The following is a 19075-nucleotide window of genomic DNA, read 5'->3' as shown; positions in this document are numbered from 1 at the left end:
CTCAAGTAAGAACATCAAAAGGGTTGACTGGCAGGAAATGGTCCCTGTTTAAGGTTCCCCATTCACTTTGGTCTCAAGAAGGTGAAGGCCTGGTAAGTTGGTGTCATTGGGTGCACACATTTATTTTCACCCACGTTGCTGTCGTTGCCAATTTGCCAATTTGCCATTGATGTAAGAGTGATGTCATCAGCTGCATCAGATGAATAATCAAAAGGGATTCAAGATGCATGAAACACGTTCTCTAGGATTAGTGCTCCACAGAAATGGCTTCCCCTTGAAGCTCACTTTGAGAAGAGGAATGGATGGCTACAGGGGACCAATATGTTCTACAGGTGAATAGCTATATTTTGTGCAGTGAAAAAGCAATCACGTTGGCTTGATGCCTAATCTAAGTCAATGGCAAGTGAGGCCAAAAAATTTTCACGTTTCGCAGATCAACAAGGGGTTTGATGATATTCGACCAAAAAAAAAAAGGGGGGGTTTGATGATCGTGCATCCAACTCATTTGTGGTTCATCTTATAGCTTATTTCTTGCTCTTGGTATGATTGATCCATTTCAATTTGTTTACTTGTTAGTAGCAAAAGAAGAGAGGTGTGAGGGTACAAATATAAACAGCCAAAAAGGTGATTCGACTTACCTGAATTTCATTGCTACTAATTTCCACGGTCCATTTTCATCGAGGGTAGCTTTGTATTGACACACACTCCGGCGTAAATCGTGATTCTAAAAATTATTTTGGGTGAGAGACATTGTGATTCGGGCATGTAATTTATAGCGTCTTATTAAGCTTTGTTTAGTAAGGTAACGTTTAATTTTTCATCCCTCGACTATGGGAAAATGATGAAAAGCCGAGAAGATTGAACCGAGGTTGAAGTTAGACTTTTGATGTTTGAATGTGTTTGTAGTGCTAGTGTAGCTACTTGAGCCATGACTTGTAACACAAACATAAATTATGTCTCGGGGACAATTTTAAGGTGCTTTCGAAGTCTAGGTTGTATCTGTCCAGCTACCTCTATCTATGTAGGGCCTCATAGCTTACTTAAATATTCATGATTAACTATTGTGTACGGAAAGTGTGATTTTATGTCTAGGAGCATGTGATACTTATGCTGTTATGAAATATGAAGTGATGACTAACGGTAAAACGAACAGGCGGATGCTCCATTGCTCAGGATAAATGCCAAGTCAGAGAGCTCTCCTTGATAAAAATATATGATGTGTGCTTTTCCAAAATGAAGATGGGCATGACATATTTCGGGGAACTGGAGAGGTGTAATCTCCCTTATCTGGCCGGTCTTCAAGATCTGGCACCGTCATAAATTGAAGTAATCTGAGGTCGGGTATTGAGAGCCGGATAGTTCCTCTGAATTGCTTAATGGCAGCCACATTTCTGCAATCTGTACAACACGTGAAAATCTCTCTCACACACAACATATTGTTTGAATTAAAACCATTGTTCAGCTAATGTTCTCCAACGTTCAATAGCACCTTGTAGTTTCTTTTAAGACTGAACAGCGTAACGCCTTGTGCTTCGAAGATAGACAGCAGCACCGCAAGTCATTGAAGAATGCATCTTGGTATTTATTTGGGGGTTCTCACCTTTTGTCCTTTGAAAACATTAGGGGTAAGCGGTTCCAGATTCCTTACAGGTTCCACTTAGAACTTGAAACCTACCCGTCGGAACAGGTTCCTCATTTTTTGGAACCTAGAACCTACCCGTCATACTTTGGAACCTGGAACCTACCCCGTCACAGGTTCTAGGGTCGGTTTCAGAGTATCCGAGAACCTATCAATTTATTTTATTTTATTTTATTTTTTCATTTTTAGTTAAGCAAAATGAGAGTGAACGCTATAACATTTAAGAGAAAATAAAGGTGAGTGATTTTGAATTCCATACAAGTTATATTTAGAACCCGAAACCAATTCATTGGAACACTTTTATCATTTTTTGGAACTTGAAACCTAAAAATTTGTTTGACTCTAGATTATACACTCATCATCGGATGCCATAGAACATTATAACATCGTGCAAAAATATATACCAAGAAAAATATATAAATTTATTTCAGGATCTAGGATCCGGGTTCTAGATAGTGGAACTTGTAACTTACCCGTTCGGACAGGTTCCTCAATTTTTGGAATTTGGAATCTACTCTGCATATCTTAAAACCTGGAATCAGACAGGATTCTATAGGTTCATGTTCCAGGTTCTCGATTCTACCTTGAAACCATGCTCATCCCTAGAAAACATTGCGCCGGAACTGGTTAGGTCATTCATTGTCATGGAAGTTAGAAAGTCCCTTTTGAGGTGGCACTTTCCTTTTCCTCGAGTAAGAACATCAAAGGCTGACTGGCAGGAAAGAGTCCCTGTTCAAGGTTCCCCCATCCGCTTTCATCTCAAGAAGGTGAAAACTTGGTAAGTTGGTGTCATTGGGTGCAGCCATTTGTATTCACCCACGTTGCTGTCATTGCCAATTTGCAATTTGATGTAAGAAGGATGTCATCAGTTGCATCAGATGGAACAATCAAAAGGGGATACGAGATGAATGAAACAGGGTCACTAGGATTAGTGCTCCACAGAAATGACTTCCCTTTGAAGCTCACTTTGAGAATGAGGAATGGACGGCTACAAGGGACCAACATGTCTATGTTCTATAGGTGAATACAGCCACATTTTGTGCAGTGAAAAAGGGCAATCATGCTGGCTTGATGTCTAAGCTAAGTATGTTTTTTCTTTTCATTCATATCCTAATGAACTGGTTTCCATCAAACTCCACTTCCCCCACAAAAAAAAAAAAAAAAAAAAGAAGAGTCAATGACATGTGAGGGAAAAAAAAATTTCATGTTTCGTAGAGATCTACAACAAAGGAGTTTGATGATCGTGCATCCCACTCCCTTGTGGCTCATCATCTTATAGCTTATTTCTTGCTCTTGCTAGGATTGATCCGTTTTCAATTTGTTTACTTTGTTAGTAACTAAAAAGAGAGACGCGATGGTGCAAATATAAACAACCAAAAAGTGATTCTGACTTATCGGAATTTCATTTCTACTAGCTCCCACGGTCCATTTTCATTGAGGGCGGCTCTCTATCGACACGCGTTTAGGGATAAATCGTGATTCCGAAAGTTATTTTAGGTGAAAGACGCCGTGATTCGAGCATAAAATTCATGGCGTCTTATCAAGCTTTTGCTCAGCAAGGTGACAGTTTGATTCTTCATCACTCAAGGATGGGGAAAATGATGAAAAGCCGAGAAGATTGAACCGAGGTCGAAGTGAGACTTTAGTGCTAGCGTAGCTATTTGATCCATGACCCCGTAACACAAACATAAATAATGTGTCGAGGAGAATGTTAGGATGCTTTTGAAGTCTAGGGTGCATCTACCCATCTACCTATCTATCTAGGATGTGGGGCCACATAGATTATTTAAATTTTCATGATTAACTGATGTGTACGGGAAGTTTGGTTTATAAATTTATATGTATATGAGCATGTCATACTAATGCCGTTTATGAAATGTAAAGTGAACATTAGCGCCCACAAAAAAAAATTGATTAGACTGTGGTCTAAATATGTTTATTTGCTGTATATTGTTGAGAACTGGTAAGTTATCTTAAAATTTTAATGTTACAAAAGAGCTACGTAATATGATACCCAAATACGGCCCAACTCTAAGGTCAATAATGTTGGATACGCTCCGCTTGTTTGCGCAATTCCGGATTAAAATATAAATCACATAATAAATTCGAAATAATGCGACAAGACAAGACACGATATAATTTAATTTTCGTGTTGAGATAAATTGACGTGCATAAATGTTTTTTTTTTCGTAATTCTATTATTTGATATGTAGAATCAAAATTAAAAATTATGTATATGATTAGCACGTGCCGTCGAAGCGAATTACGGGTACGATTACCTCTTTCATCATCTCTTTCCTTCTCGGGTGGAATTATCTCACCTGCTCTTAACTATGTCAGTAAACCACTCCTCTTTCTCTCTCTAAACCCACCCACACACACACACACACACTCTCTCTCTCTCACTCACAGATCTGAAGCGAAAAGCTCGCGCGTTCTCTCCCATCGTCGCCTCTCCGTCTCTTCTATTCTTCTACTCCAAGCTTCTCTCTCTGCCTGCTGCGAGAAGCGCGGGGGGGAGTTTGAACGCAGCGTTGACGAATGTCGGTTCCGCGCCGCTTCCCGAATTCTCCTCCTCCCGCGGATCTCTGAACAAGAGGCCGGTCTCCTCTTTCGCTTCTGGTTGCTCGGGGGTGAGCGTTTGCTGGAACCTTGCTCTTGGAAATGAGTGTGTCGCGATTGATTAGGAAGTGGAGTTCGCTAATTTGGGAGGAGAATGTCGCTTCTTGTGATCGTTCGTTTGCTTATGTTTCGTTTTGGTGATGCGCTCGCATGTTGATGCTTGCTGTCTTTCGAGGTACAATTTCTCATAATTTGTGTCCGTCTTCCCTGTCTATGCTGCCTCTACTCCAGCACTTATGGTTAATTAAGGTGCAGAGATACTAAATTTAGCTAAAATATGGAAATGTCGTTTTTGGGAATTGTTGTCTTTTTATGCTGCGTGTGGATTATGCACGGACAGACAGCTGAAACATTGAACCTTAGTTTCTCTCGTTAAGTGTTTGTGCTTTGTTATTCCCATCATGCAAGTTTGGAAGCATGTTTTCCCATAATTTGAGGGGACTGGAGTCCATTTCTCTGTTCTTGCCAACTCTGTTAAGGTAGTCCTATGAGATGCTTGTTGAATTCAAGCAAGTGTCTCTCTCTTATCTAAGCCATTGCATTTATGCTTGAAATCTCTCTCTCTCCATGCGCGCATCAACACGTGTTTTGAGCACTCTCCTTGGGTGCATTTTTCCAGTTATACTGATTTTGTCCTGGAAGAACAGTGGTTCTGTGTCTTGGATGCTTCAGTACCTAGTATGCTTATTTTCTAATTCATAGCTTCTTGACCATAATCATGGGAAGATTTTACTCTTTTACTTGCTAATTCAGTTCATCCTCCTCCTAGTTTGCATTCGGCACATTTTTAACCTTTATGTACCTTTTCCTTGCAAAATGATTGAATTGCCCACAAGTGCCACTAATTTAAATGCTTGATTGCAGCCGTTTAGTGTAACTATTGATGGCGAAATCTCGTCAACATCTTCCCAGCCAAGATATATCAATGTCATCTACTTCTTCTAGGTCAAGAGAATGGGAAGGCCCCTCAAGATGGACTGAGTACCTGGGCTCTGATATGACTTCTCCTGCCACAACCAGGGCCTCTAGGAATGTTGGTCATGATGAACAGGTCCAGAGCACAAGTGGATCCCAGAAGGGTCTAAATATGCAGTGGGTAGTTCAACTTAATGAAGTTGCAGAAGGCCTCATGGCCAAAATGTATAGACTAAACCAGATTCTTGACTACCCGGATCCTGTTAATCATCTGTTCACAGAATCATTCTGGAAAGCAGGCTTGTTGCCCAATTATCCGAGAATATGTTTGTTGCTCTCGAAGAAATTTCCAGAACATTTCAGCAAATTACAGCTTGAGCGTGTAAGACCTGGTATTCTTTTCTTTTTTACTTTCCCTAAATGCTGAAGGTTGGACCATTCAAACCAATAAGTTCGGCAAATGATCGGAGAACATGAATGCAGGTTGACAAAGTTGCCTTGGATGCCTTGCACGATGATGCCGATGTTCATCTGCAAAATTTGGAACCATGGATTCAGGTCGGACACTTTATACTTCATTTCATGTTTGAGTTCAACAACTGATGTTGTGAAGATAAAGACGAATGCTTTATACTTTATCCGTTGTCTGTGATGTCTAACAATCAGCCCTTCTCTGCACTTAGTTTGTTAAGCTCGTTTACCTAATCTCTCCACTGAACCATGATGTGAGGTCTTACCACTGTGCATTGTTCTATGAAGAGCTCGAGCTCTTCTATTGATAGCTGTGGAATTGCTACAGAAACAATGTTGAGAGATCTGTTACATTGTTATTAGACTATGACGTAGAGATAGCTTACCTGGCAATTTTTGTGGGTCAGCTCCTTCTGGACTTGATGGCATATCGGGAACAAGCTCTGCGACTTATTCTGGATCTCAGCAGTACAGTCATTACTCTGCTGGTATGGTGCTGGGTTGGTTCTTTCGTCCATGTTTCACAAATATATTGTTGGGTTTGGTTCGATAGTGGCCTTTGCAGGCTCATCCTGAGTCTTGTTGCCCGATTTCTCACATATCGCAGTTTCTTTAAAATAGAATGACGGCTGATGGGCAGCCAAGTGTGGTTTCTTTGTTTTATCTCTGAAATCTCTGATAACTTGAGACAGTCTTTTGCAGCCACATCAGAACTCACTTATTCTGCATGCTTTTATGGATCTCTTTTGTTCGTTTGTCCGTGTCAATCTCTTCTCTGAGAAGGCAAGTTTTCTTTTGTGTTGCCTATCAGCATTCTCTGCTTGATCTACTTTACTTGACCATGTATTTTGAATTTATATGCATTTCTTCCGGAAATGTCCTTTCTCACATGAATCTTTTTCTCATCTTATTACAGCTACCCAGGAAAATGATGCTGCAAACATACAACCTTGTACACTCAATGGCAAGAAACGAGCGAGACTGTGACTTTTACTATAGGTTGGAACCGTCACTATTTGTTCACTCCTATAGAATGTAATTTTACCAAAGTCGCCATGGATACATAACTGGTATGAATCTGATACCTGCCTGATTCCTCACTTAGCAAAAGCTAATTTGTTGCCTGACTCTCACAAAGGGCTGAAGGTAATCATAATTGTGTGAAGGGAGCTTGGGGAAGTAGTAATTAGTACAGGATTAATTTTTGTAGAATCCTGAGGGCTGGCGTAAGGCACTTGGATGCACTATATTCAGGTTAATATTGAAAGATTTTCTTTAATCTAATCTTTGAAGTCCACAATTCTCCAGCATATATTTTGTCTTTTCTTGGTCAATGTAACTTCAGGATGATTTGGTAAAAGACATCAGTATCTGATGGAAACAAACAGAGAGAAATATATTTTGCTGCTGACTAAGGTTCAGCTGTTCATCTACTCTGCCTGTGCTGGATATGTTGCATCTGCCATGAATCTAGGAAAGATACGCATACATAGTTAATGAAGTAGACGCAACGCCCATAGTTGAATGTAGTTAACGAGTGATTAGCTTACTTTTCTGGCTCTATTTATGTTTAGTTCATCTGGAGCTATATTAAGACTATTGTTGACTGCTCTTTTATTTAACGTTGACTTGATTTTAGATTACGGAATACTTAAATACATAGAATTGCTTTCTTCAGTTCTTTTTCATTGCCATTTTAAAAAATAAGGCATGCCTGGAATCCAGGATTCATCATACATGATGATCATGTGTACACGTGATCCTGACAAGTTGACCTGAAAGAAGAAGCCCTGAATATGCAGGACTTTGAGACTATCTCGACTCTCCCATTTGCGTCAAGATTAATCTCTCATTTGAGACTCAACACGTGCATTGCGCACATAACAAAACCATGATTGAAGCAGAAGCAGAACAATCAGAATAGACTTCCATAAGACCACAGGCTTCAAATTAGGACCTTAACTTTTTCTGTATGAATGAGTTTTTATTGCGAAAGTTTCATGATTGTTATATTTGTCTAGAAGTTGGATCCTAATTTTTTCAGCTTTAGTTGGAGGCCTACTAGCACTAGTATACCGATCATATCAGTTTCCTTGCGTGGCCAATCTACCTGTTCTTCATACTTTGTATTCTCTATCTGAACTGCAGGTTAGTGCAGTTCATAGACTCTTATGATCCACCATTGAGAGGACTGCAAGAGGACTTAAATTTCGTCAGCCCACGCATTGGGGAGGTCAGTTTCATCTTTGGGCTTTTAAATTCTCATAGAATTATTTGCCCTAGTTATATAAGCGACATCTTAGTTGGCCTTAGTCGTGGATGAGTTTTGAACCATAGATCTATCCCCTTTTATGTCACCATGGATGTCTCATGAAGGAGCTCTTTCTTCAGGTTTTTTCCCCTCTTGATAGATGCAACCTGTCATTTAGATTCTTAGATAATAGTGCTAGTATCTCTTGCCAATCTGCCATGCAGAATAATGAGTATTTAAGATAATATGTCAATTGTATCCTTTCATAGCGGTTCTTTACCTATCAAATCAACATGTTGGTTTTCAGTTCTCAAAACATGCGTGGTATGAAATGAAAATTTCCCCAGCATTGAATTGGCCAGAATATGTATTACTTATGGTTACAACATGCATTTTGACACCAGAAACACAGATGACCCTGAAGTCGCTAGTGGTTATCTTGTGGGTTGTCTCCTGTGATTAGTTTCCAAGATTTTTTACATAAATTGTGCAATTTATCCTTTGTTTTCCTTTTCCAGGTCTTAGAGGCTGTAGGTCCTATAATTTTTCTCTCTACAGATACGAGGAAGCTAAGAAATGAGGGATTCTTAAGCCCATATCATCCGAGATACCCAGATATACTGACCAATTCTGCTCACCCAATGGTACGTCTCACTTTAAGTTATGCTGAAGCTTTTTTATGTGAATTCTTATTGCGGTTGACAAAACTTTCTCTCTTGATGCAAATTCTACATGCAGAGAGCACAAGATCTTGCAAATGTTACTTCCTATAGGGAGTGGGTATTGCTGGGTTATCTTGTTTGCCCTGACGAGCTGCTTCGTGTTACAAGCATTGATATTGCTCTGGTAATCTGAAATTTTCATGGTTCTATTTCACCCCTGCAATAATGATTTAAGCAAGTGGTGCATCTCTACTATGACAGACTTGAAGATTCTGGATGCCCAGTCTAATTTAAATCATTGTGTGAAGTTTGTGGTGCTAAATTATCTTTTTGTGTAACGCATGTTGCTCAGAAAACCACATTGGCTACTTGATTGTCAAGAGATTGTTGCAATCTAACATTAAATTTAATTTGAATGTAAATTCGACCTTTCAAGGACAATAACAATAATGACATTGATATGCATCTTGAATATGCGAATGTATAACAATTGTTAGGATGCGTAATAAGTACCGTTAATCTATTAGGCTTGCAAGCTTTGTGCTTGAGCTTGACTTAATTGTTACTTGAGTTACTCAAACCTGACTATACATAATAATAAAAAAGAGTCGAGCTCTACTACAAATGTTTGGTACTACTCCACCTAAAGTGCAATGCTTCAACATCCAGCTTCGTACATGCGAAGACAAGCTCTTTTTATATTGTTCTGATGTGGAGTTTCCAATAAGTCAAGCTATTCGTAAACTACTTGTTGTGAAATGGAATCCTTTTAAGGTTTAAAACCTCGGATAATATAATAGCTGAACTTTCAAGATTTTAGTACTTATGCTGAGAGTTGCAATTGTACCATTGACTTTGTCGACTGCCAACTGGTTGACTGATGCTCTTTTGGGTGACTGATTTTCTGGTAGATTTATGTCGTTAAAACATCATCTTACTTGGTGTCATGTTTTGACACTTGATATTCAGGTAGTACTGAAGGAAAATTTGATCCTCACACTATTCAGGGATGAGGTGAGTCTGATTGGCTGTTGTGGAGATGGCTTCTTCTTTTATCTTTTTGATTTTGGACTTATCTTAAAAACTGCAGTACGAGCTATTGCATGAGGACTACCAATTGTATGTCTTACCGAGGATACTAGAATCAAAGAAGATGGCAAAATCTGGTCGTACAAAGCAAAAAGAAGCAGATCTGGAGTATAGTGTTGCGAAGCAGGTTGAGAAAATGATCAGGTATGGTTAAACTCCTACTCTAATTAGCTGTAATTTGACATGTGGAAGGAGGAAAACCATATAAACCTGTAAATGATTTTTTCAATTCTGATGTAAAAAGCGCACAAGAAGTTGTCAACATGCTACTGCTGTGTCCTTGCCTGTTTTGCTGTATATTTTCCTAGATTGAGTTTATTACTTATAATTTACTTTACCTTATTCATTAAAAGATTATATTAAACATGCATGCTCAAGGGACTTATCAGGTCATACCTCGTGCTTTGGGATTGTGAAAGATTCATTTTGCACGTCTGATTTTCTTCTTTTGTGCAAATGTACGTTGCTAATTCTCAAGGACTTGAAACACTAACTTCAAAATAAAATGATCTGCTCGTACCCATTTGGAAATGCCGAAGAGTGATCAATATTATTTTCATCCCCTAGAGCCGGATGCAGAATCCTTGTTTGTTACAAAGTGATATGTTTATACCATATTTCAAAGGTTCATCTTATTGCTTACTATGTGCAGACTTTGAGTACCCTTATAAGGGCAGGCAGGCATCTATGTCTTAGCTACTGATTGTTGTGCTTGTGTCTGACAACCATACCCTTGGACACTCCTGTTCTATGAATATTGTGGGGTAACACACTGGGACGATGTATGTTAAGTAGGCATCTGTTCCTCTTTCATTCAATTTAACTGGATCACCATCTGAAACATTGAGAGGGCCAGGATTGTTGAGGACTCTCTGTTTTTAACCTTCTTAGTGCTACCATGTCATTTTTGGTGCATCACTGATATATGAACTGATGGTCCTACATTATTGACTGCCGCAGTGAAGTGCATGAGCAAGCACTAGTCTCTTGTGATGCTATTCACCGTGAAAGAAGAATACTGTTAAAATAAGAGATTGTAGGACTCTCTGTTTTTAACCTTCTTAGTGCTACCATGTCAATTTTGGTGCATCACTGATATTTGAACTGATAATTCGACATTTTTTACTGCCGCAGTGAAGTGCATGAGCAAGCACTATTCTCTTGTGATGCTATTCACCGGGAAAGAAGAATACTGTTAAAACAAGAGATTGGAAGAATGGTGCTGTTTTTCACTGATCAGCCTAGCTTATTGGCGCCAAACATACAGGTGTTATTTTTGATACATCATGGCTTTGGGCCTCTTATCATGATAGAAATGACTCTGGCATGCCTTATTTGTCAGTCACTGCTGGACAAGTAAATTTCAAAATTCCGAGATGGCCAAAATGAGTGATTTTAGTTCTACTGGCCTGAGTAATGTTAAGATCATTTCTTTAGTCTAGACTTTTCATTGTTGAAAATTGTTCAAGGTGGACTATGCATCAACAATCTCTGCCCACTGGGACTAAGAAGAGGCTGATGTAGGATAACATCAGGGTTGTTATATTTTTCAACGGGACAATGATTGAAGTGTTGGGTAGTATTTAGAAAAAAAAGATGTCCATGCAAGTGAACAGGACCGAGAATTATCGTGATATTTCAATGTGATACATAGGTTGCCTACTTTTTGCAAGAACATCACGTAGCCTATGATTAGCAATGCTTTACTCTCTGTTTGTTTGTTCCTCTCGCCATTTTTTGGAGTGCTGACTAGAATGAATGAGGTTAGCTCTGATTCTATTCATATGGGCTTATCCTTCTTGGTCTGTTGGTTCTCTCCCACAGATGGTGTTTTCAGCCTTGGCTTTGGCTCAATCTGAGGTTCTTTGGTACTTTCAGCATGTAGGGATTGTATCCTCAAAATCGAAAAGCACTCGTGTGGTGCCAGTAGATATAGTAAGTTGTCTTTACTCTTATATTGACCTATGCCTTATTGCATCAGTCAAGCTTAGCTTGCTTTCCCAGGTTGTACCAGCTAGCTTAATTTTAAGTGTATGAATGCTGATGCAGGATCCAAGTGATCCAACTATTGGGTTTTTATTAGATGGAATGGATCGCTTGTGCTGCTTAGTGCGCAAGTATATTGCAGGTTGGGTTCTCTGTTTGAATCTTTTGTATAAAGGACAGAATATATTTCTCTGTTTAATATGCCATATTGACCCCGTTCCAATATTTTTCTTGTGGAAAATGATCCCTTTTATGCACCTTTTACATTATAGTTTCTAGATAAATGGCTCGATGATGTCTTCCGACAGAAACCTCACTTTTTTTTTGCTTTCTCAGTGCACCAACTTTCTTTTTTATTGGTTACATGAGCCCTGTGTAAATTAATTTACAATGTTTGTGCAGCGATACGTGGGTATGCATTATCATATCTATCTTCATGTGCCGGTAGAATTCGGTTCCTTCTAGGTACTCCTGGAATGGTGGCTCTTGATCTGAGTCCAAACTTGAAAGGACTCTTTCAGCAGATTGTTCAGCACCTTGAAAATATACCAAAACCTCAGGGTGAAAATATTTCTGCCATCACGTGTGACCTTTCTGTAAGAACTCATTTTACTTTCAATTGTCAACAATCAATATTAAGATTTGAGAACTTTCTGAAAGTCATAAGCATCACATTGATAGTTTTTGCATTGTGTTGCCAACTTTCATCAACACTGCCTTCCAATTTTGAGTTTTATCGTCTCTTAGTCTTTCAGATCCGCTTCAGAATAACTGCATCTACTTTATGCATAGCTTGTTTACGAAGATCTATCATTACTGATCAGGAATTCCGAAAGGTTTGGTTGTCAATATTGATGATTGTCACGTCTTCACGGTCATCAATAAACATCAGACATTTGGAGAAAGCTACTGTTTCTACAGGGAAGGAAGGTTTACTGTCTGAAGGGAATGCAGCATACAATTGGTCAAGGTGCTTGTTTACAATTGCAACTCTAATTGCAGTTTATTTTGTGGGAAGATAAAAGCATTTTAGAAAGGTAATGTGGTGCATGATTTTCAACAGAAACTTGGAGATCCACATCAAACTATATTTCAAAATTGCATGGAGTTCATTGAAGCATCAATTACCTACGGAACTAAGTTTAAAAGACAAAATGTCTGAAGAGTAATTTGGTTGGGATGGAACTTGACATATCCTATAACATGAAGTCAATTCCTCTTTTACTTCCGTAGGTTATAGTACATCTACACTTTGTACTTGTACTTCCATTTTGTGAATTTGCATTTGCACACTGGTAATGTTTCTGTCAGTCTTCCTGCAGATCAAAGTAATCAACCTTTAGCAGTTTCTTCCATCCAAAAAATAATCCAATATGAAAAAGCTGTTGCGTTTGATCTTAACTAAAATTCCAATCTGCTGGCTCTACCATTAAGTTTCGTCAGCATTAGTTTTACCTTAGTCTCATCACTCCAAGATTTCCGTAAGCAAATAAGTGGAAGTCCTGTATTGATGCTTAGATCGAAACAAATGACATAAATAAGTTTGATAATTTAGGTGTGTTGATGAACTGGAGCTTCAATTATCAAAGCATGGAAGTCTTAAAAAGCTTTATTTCTACCATCAGCACCTTACCACAGTGAGTTCAGCTTTCTCTGACCTTTTATTCCTTATTAGGGTAACTCTTATGCAGTTGTGATTTAAACTTGTGTTATTGTTGGATAAGGTATTTAGAAACACTATGTTTGGACCAGAAGGACGTCCTCAGCATTGTTGTGCATGGCTGGGAGTTGCTAGCAGCTTTCCAGAATGTGCTTCTCCAATTGTTGCAGAAGAGGTAACCCTAGACATAATCTAAGCACAAAGAGTATAAGTGACTTCTGCCTTTTGTCACTTTCTTACTAGCCTGCAAGTTTGAATAAAAGATATGACTTTCATATGTTATCTCATGATCTAAAGTTGTTGGAGGAGAAAATTATTGCAAAAGATGATGAAAAACGATAATTGCAACATTAATCTCTTCTCTGACAGGTAACTAAAATTGGTCGAGATGCAGTTCTTTATGTTGAATCCCTCATAGAATCAATTATGGGAGGATTAGAGGGATTAATTAATATTCTTGATTCAGAAGGGGGCTTTGGTGCTCTAGAGACTCAGGTACCTTATGCACATGTAGAAACATTCCTGTATTACATTACTACAAAACTTAACTTGCGACTATTCTCAGCTTCTTCCAGAGCGAGCTGCTTTTTATATGAATTCTGCAGCAAGAGTTGCATTCCCTTCGGCCAAAACTCCAAAAGGACCTCTAGGTTTTCTTTTGCCAGGGCATGAAAGCTATCCTGAGAACACTAATTCAATTAAAATGTAAGGAATTTCTGTGAGACTGGCTTCTTCTTTCATTCTATTTTGTTCTCATTTCCTTATTCATCTAAAAGAAAGAGTGTGTCGGTCGTATTAAATGGTAATTTCTGTATTTCATTTACAGGTTAGAAGCTGCAATGCAGAGGCTGACCAATTTATGCTCTGTCTTAAATGATATGGAACCAATTTGTGTTCTAAACCATGTATTTGTTCTAAGAGAGGTGAGGCATACCAACTTCCTCCCTTAGGATCAATAATATTAATCGCCTTATACTCCCTCATGACACTCCTCTTCTTTCTCTTTTTACTCCAACAAAGCCTAGAAAATGCAAAGTTTGACTTGTCAGTAGTAGCTTGCAATAAAAGAATGCACAATACTGCATGATAAGCTATGGTGCTGCCTTGCGGTAAATTTTTTGTGTTCTTTGACTGTATCTCACCATGCACATGAGGTTTATTCTATCATGGGGACATGCTCAGTAACTTCCTTTGCAAGTTAATTCAACCCTTAATGGTGGTCCTTGTGTATAGTTGCATAAGTATTCTGAGTGCTCACGATATGTTACTGCTGCAAATTTGTTGTAGTTTGTCAAATTGGAGACTATGTATAGGTATATAGTTTTCGATGATTTTAGTGGCAATAGTTCACTCTTAAATTCGAATCACTGACATACAGGAGTTTGGCTTCATTACCCTAAATCTACTTACATGTGCAGTACATGAGAGAATGCATCCTCGGAAACTTCAGGAGGCGACTGCTTTCTCTACTGAAAACTGATAATGATCTGAATCGTCCCAGCATCATGGAATCCCTGCTTCGAAGACATATCAGCATAGTCCACCTAGCAGAGCAGCACATCAGCATGGACCTCACTCAGGGTATTCGAGAAGTTCTACTCACAGAAGTCTTTGCTGGACCTGTTTCTTCTCTGCACTTGTTTGAGAAACCAGCGGAGCAACATACAGGATCTGCAACTGAGGCCGTATGCAACTGGTATATCGAGAATATAGTTAAGGATATATCTGGTGCTGGAATCCTGTTTTCTCCAATTCATAATTGCTTCAAGAGCACTAGACCTGTTGGAGGATATTTTGCTGAGTCAGTCACTGATCCAAGAGAATTACGAGCATTTGTTCGCATATTTGGTGGCTACGGTGTCGACCGTCTAGACAGAATGATGAAAGAACATACAGCAGCGCTGTTAAATTGCATTGACACGTCACTGAGGTCAAACCGTGAGACTCTGGAGGCTGTTGCTGGTAGCATGCACTCGAGTGATCGAATAGAAAGAGATGCCTGTCTAAAGCAGATTGTGGATATGGACACTTTGATTGGATTCTGCGTCCAGGCGGGTCAAGCCCTAGCTTTTGATCGGCTACTTGCTGAAGCAGCTGGAACTGTGCTTGAAGAAGTTGCACCGCTTATATACTCATTACTTGGTGGGGTAGTTCAACATATACCTGATGAAATACCAGAAAAGGAAGAAATCAGAAGGGTAAGAGGGGTGGCAAACAGTATGGGTATTTGTGCTGATCACGATTCGGAGAGGGTAAGGTCCATTATGGAAGAAGTCGGAGGTGCAAATGATGGTTCATGGACCTTGTTGCCATACTTGTTTGCTAGCTTCATGACATCCAGCGTCTGGAGTATGACTGCCTTCAATATTGAGACAGGCGGCTTCAACAACAACATTCATTGCTTGGCAAGGTTGCTTTCTGTGTCCTGTATGCTGTCTTTTACATCTGCAAAACTAGTCTCCTGTTAATTCATTGGACTAGTGTTATGCTTAACAAACACCAGACTTGTTTGTGCATTGTCTCAGCTTAGGAGCACTTGGCCCTTGTTGTTACCTATATGATAGTTATTTCAGCCATAATCTCTTCCATGCTGTCATCTGGATTGTTTTCTTTAAATTAAACTGACAAACTGAACTATGTTACATTTTGGTTTGAAAGTTTTTCCTGAAAGGAAAAGGTAAACCAGTCATATAGAGGAGTTGAGAGAATAAAATTGTTTATTTGATACTTTGGCCAGCTTGTATATGAATCAAACATTATATTAATCTTTTGAGGTGTGTTATGAGGTTAATTCTTGTTGCTGGTGAATGCGTGGACTCTGTGGTGCCAGGGAAGATACTATTTCTACTGACTCTTGTTCTGTGCTTTCCACTGTTATTACTTTTTATTTTGGCATGAGTGATTATTTGCTGTTATTGTGAACTTGTAAATTTTGAATATGTAATTTGTGATAAATACATTGCCAAGTGGAGGTTAGGCAGCTTAGACAATGAAAACGTTGATCTGGCATCCCATTGGCAGGTGCATTAATGCAGTAATTGCAGGAAGTGAGTATGTTAGGATGGAGCGTGAACACCAGCAGAGACAGTCTTACTCGAATGGCCATGTTGGTGAGGCATTAGATGCTGACATACAGAGTCGCTTTTCTGCCGAAGCAAGCATAAGGACTTCAATGCAACTTTTTGTCAAGTTCTCTTCAGGGATTGTATTAGAGTCCTGGAATGAAATGAACCGGTAAGTAACATCTTTTCTATCTATACTGTACGTTCTTCAGTTCACCACAACAACGCTAGAATGTTTACAGCAACTCAATTGTAGGGACAAGCATGCAAGGTCACACATGCACATCATAGAATTATTTATGTAGTAACTCAATTGTGTATCTTCATATCTGCGTTTTCATGAGATTAATAAACAATGTTAATGCAGCCAATTGTCTGCATGTCTGGTTTCTATGAACCTGTCTACTTTGTCCTTTCCAATCTCTATATAAGCCTTTGCATGCCACTCTTAGTTGCATCAGCAGAGAAGTTGACGAGATAATCCTTTGACATGACGATGAGATGGGTAAATTCTATATTGAGAAGCCAAGGGAAGAGATCCTATGAAGTTTCACCCGTAGACTTCTCTGGAAGATATGCTTAAGATTCTATTTGAATGGCGTTTGCAGGCATCTTATGGGATTTTGAACTCTATGCAGGTCTCATCTGGTGGCTAAACTCGTCTTCTTGGATCAACTTTGCGAGATCTCGCCGTTCCTTCCAAGGAGTGCTCTGGAAGCCCATGTTCCTTACACCATTCTTCATTCTATATATGGCCAATACTATGGAAATACACCATCAACACCTCTGGCATTGCTAACCTCGTCACCTCGCCATTCACCTGCTGTGTCTCTGGCACATTCTTCTCCAGCATCAAAGCTGCTGCGTGGCGACTCGACTCCCCAGTACAGTGCTAATGACTCAGGTTTTTTCAAAGGGTCCTCGTCTCACAGCCAGGACCACCATTTCGATAACACCGGGGGGAGCCTCCATAGTACTGAAAGCATGCACAGGAATGTGCGGCGCTCTGGTCCTTTGGGTTATAGCTCGAGCAGAAAAGTAAAAGTTCCGGAGGGTTCGAGTTCAGAGAGAAGAGGTGGTCCGAGTCCGCTGCCTAGATTTGCAGTATCTCGGTCCGGTCCAATATCATATAAGTAGAAGAGAGCTGCGCTCAAACGAAGAGAAGGCTTAAGTTATGTAAAATCTGCTCGCGTTCATTGATCGCTTAGAATCGGTTGCATAGCAATTATTGGGTTCATACATGCGAATTTACCGTAGTGAATTTGTATGTCAGATTGTATCTCACAGCTCTTTCTACGTTTACGTAAAAGCTCCATTTTCTTCCACCTCTCTCCAGATTACTTAGAAATTATTGTCTTTTACATTAACTCGATAAAAACTTAGTTATTTCACATCGATGTTACTAAAAAAGCACCAATTGATCGTAAAATGATTATTTATGTCAAAAATTCTATCGATAACTTATATTTCATATTGGCTTTTACATAAATTCAGGCACAAAATTTTGATTTTTACACTTTTCTAGCGTTAGTGTTTTCTGAGAAACTTTAAAATGGCTTCAACTATATCATATATATTACCTTGCATATATAAAAGAGGGGTTTTGTGCATTGCTGATGTTTGCTGAATTACTCATCCCTTTTTCCTCCTAAGCCCTTAAACAAGTGGTTTTCCAAAAGAGGTAAATTGATGTTGAATGATTATTTTGAGAGATATTAACTATTAATAGCACCAACTGCTAATGAAATTCAAGATCAAGTGGCAGTTATTATAAATAGACTTGTGAACGTTCTACTGAACGGTTTTGTTCAAGCATTGTCCTTTTATACATGCAACGATGTTTTAGGTGTTTTTGGAAAAAAAAAAAAACATATATTAACTGATGTGTCGGATTAAATGTGGATGTTTCTACTGTGGAGCCTGAAATGCACGTTTTCGTGAAATTACAAGAAATTGGAGTTACGTAATTTTCGTCGACATGTGACTCGAGCAAAATTCTTGGTGATCTTCCTCGCTGAATGTATAGACTAATGCCTGCTTGATCTTATAATCGATATCAAAGCCGATAGTTTGGATGAGTCCGACCCAACATGGGTGGATAAAAAGAAAAATATCTTGAATATGACTCTCAATCGAGGTAGTCAATGATGCTGAGCTTGGTGAGGTATACGCAGATTAAGGAGTAGTCCAGGATGATGTTGTGCTCTTGCTAAACTTGGCTGAGCTAAGGTGAAGATTTGAGCTGAGATAATGTTGATGCGGAGGGATATCTAAACTAAAGAAGAGCATGTCTAACAAAAAAGGCATACATGTGAAGGGGAGATTTCTTCAGGTGCACGTGTGACTGCGTTGTGCAAAAGAAATCCCACATTGAGAATGTATTTTAAAGTGGAGCAGTTCATATATTATAATTGACCTATAATTTATTGCCATAAACTTTTGAGTTATGGTGGGTTCAATTCAATATGTTGACGATCCCCAATTAAGGTTTCTCCGATCTATATTTATGAATATCTTATGGAATAAATCTCAGACTTTCTAATCACATGTAAATGAAGTTGTGTTTAACTGAATATGCAAACTAGTTTGGACTTGAACTATCTACCGGTAATCTCCGGGCTTGTGCAAGTCTAGCCAATACTTATCACTTGTATTGTCTTTTCTTTGTTTATTTATGTGTACTCTAATATGATTAGAAAATCGATGGTTTGTTCTTTA

General features: G+C 39.0%; 1 protein-coding gene across 1 annotated transcript; it reads left to right on the top strand.

Annotated features, from left to right (window-relative positions):
- The first annotated feature begins 4023 nt into the window (after positions 1–4023).
- LOC115755382 (protein NAP1) lies at positions 4024–17680 on the top strand. The gene is made up of 24 exons (XM_030694753.2): positions 4024–4238; positions 5126–5558; positions 5660–5734; positions 6055–6135; positions 6350–6430; positions 6564–6646; positions 7796–7880; positions 8417–8542; positions 8637–8744; positions 9530–9574; positions 9651–9793; positions 10784–10916; positions 11474–11584; positions 11699–11777; positions 12038–12231; positions 12460–12605; positions 13191–13272; positions 13360–13470; positions 13665–13790; positions 13861–14000; positions 14122–14218; positions 14714–15705; positions 16317–16529; positions 16996–17680. The coding sequence occupies exons 2-24, from the start codon at positions 5145–5147 to the stop codon at positions 17492–17494; spliced, it is 4164 nt and encodes a 1387-aa protein (XP_030550613.1). The 5' UTR covers positions 4024–4238; positions 5126–5144; the 3' UTR covers positions 17495–17680.
- The last annotated feature ends 1395 nt before the right edge of the window (positions 17681–19075 follow it).

Source organism: Rhodamnia argentea, chromosome 9 (assembly GCF_020921035.1).
Source record: "Rhodamnia argentea isolate NSW1041297 chromosome 9, ASM2092103v1, whole genome shotgun sequence".
NCBI classification, from domain to species: domain Eukaryota; kingdom Viridiplantae; phylum Streptophyta; class Magnoliopsida; order Myrtales; family Myrtaceae; genus Rhodamnia; species Rhodamnia argentea.
This window is presented reverse-complemented; position numbering and strand designations above follow the sequence as displayed.

Excerpts from the sequence above, each read along its gene's own strand:
- LOC115755382 (XM_030694753.2), top strand. The coding sequence starts at position 5,145 with ATGGCGAAATCTCGTCAACATCTTCCCAGCCAAGATATATCAATGTCA. Across the intron at positions 6,431-6,563 it reads TCAATCTCTTCTCTGAGAAG|CTACCCAGGAAAATGATGCT; the intron begins GCAAGTTTTCTT and ends ATCTTATTACAG. Across the intron at positions 12,606-13,190 it reads GCAGCATACAATTGGTCAAG|GTGTGTTGATGAACTGGAGC; the intron begins GTGCTTGTTTAC and ends TTGATAATTTAG.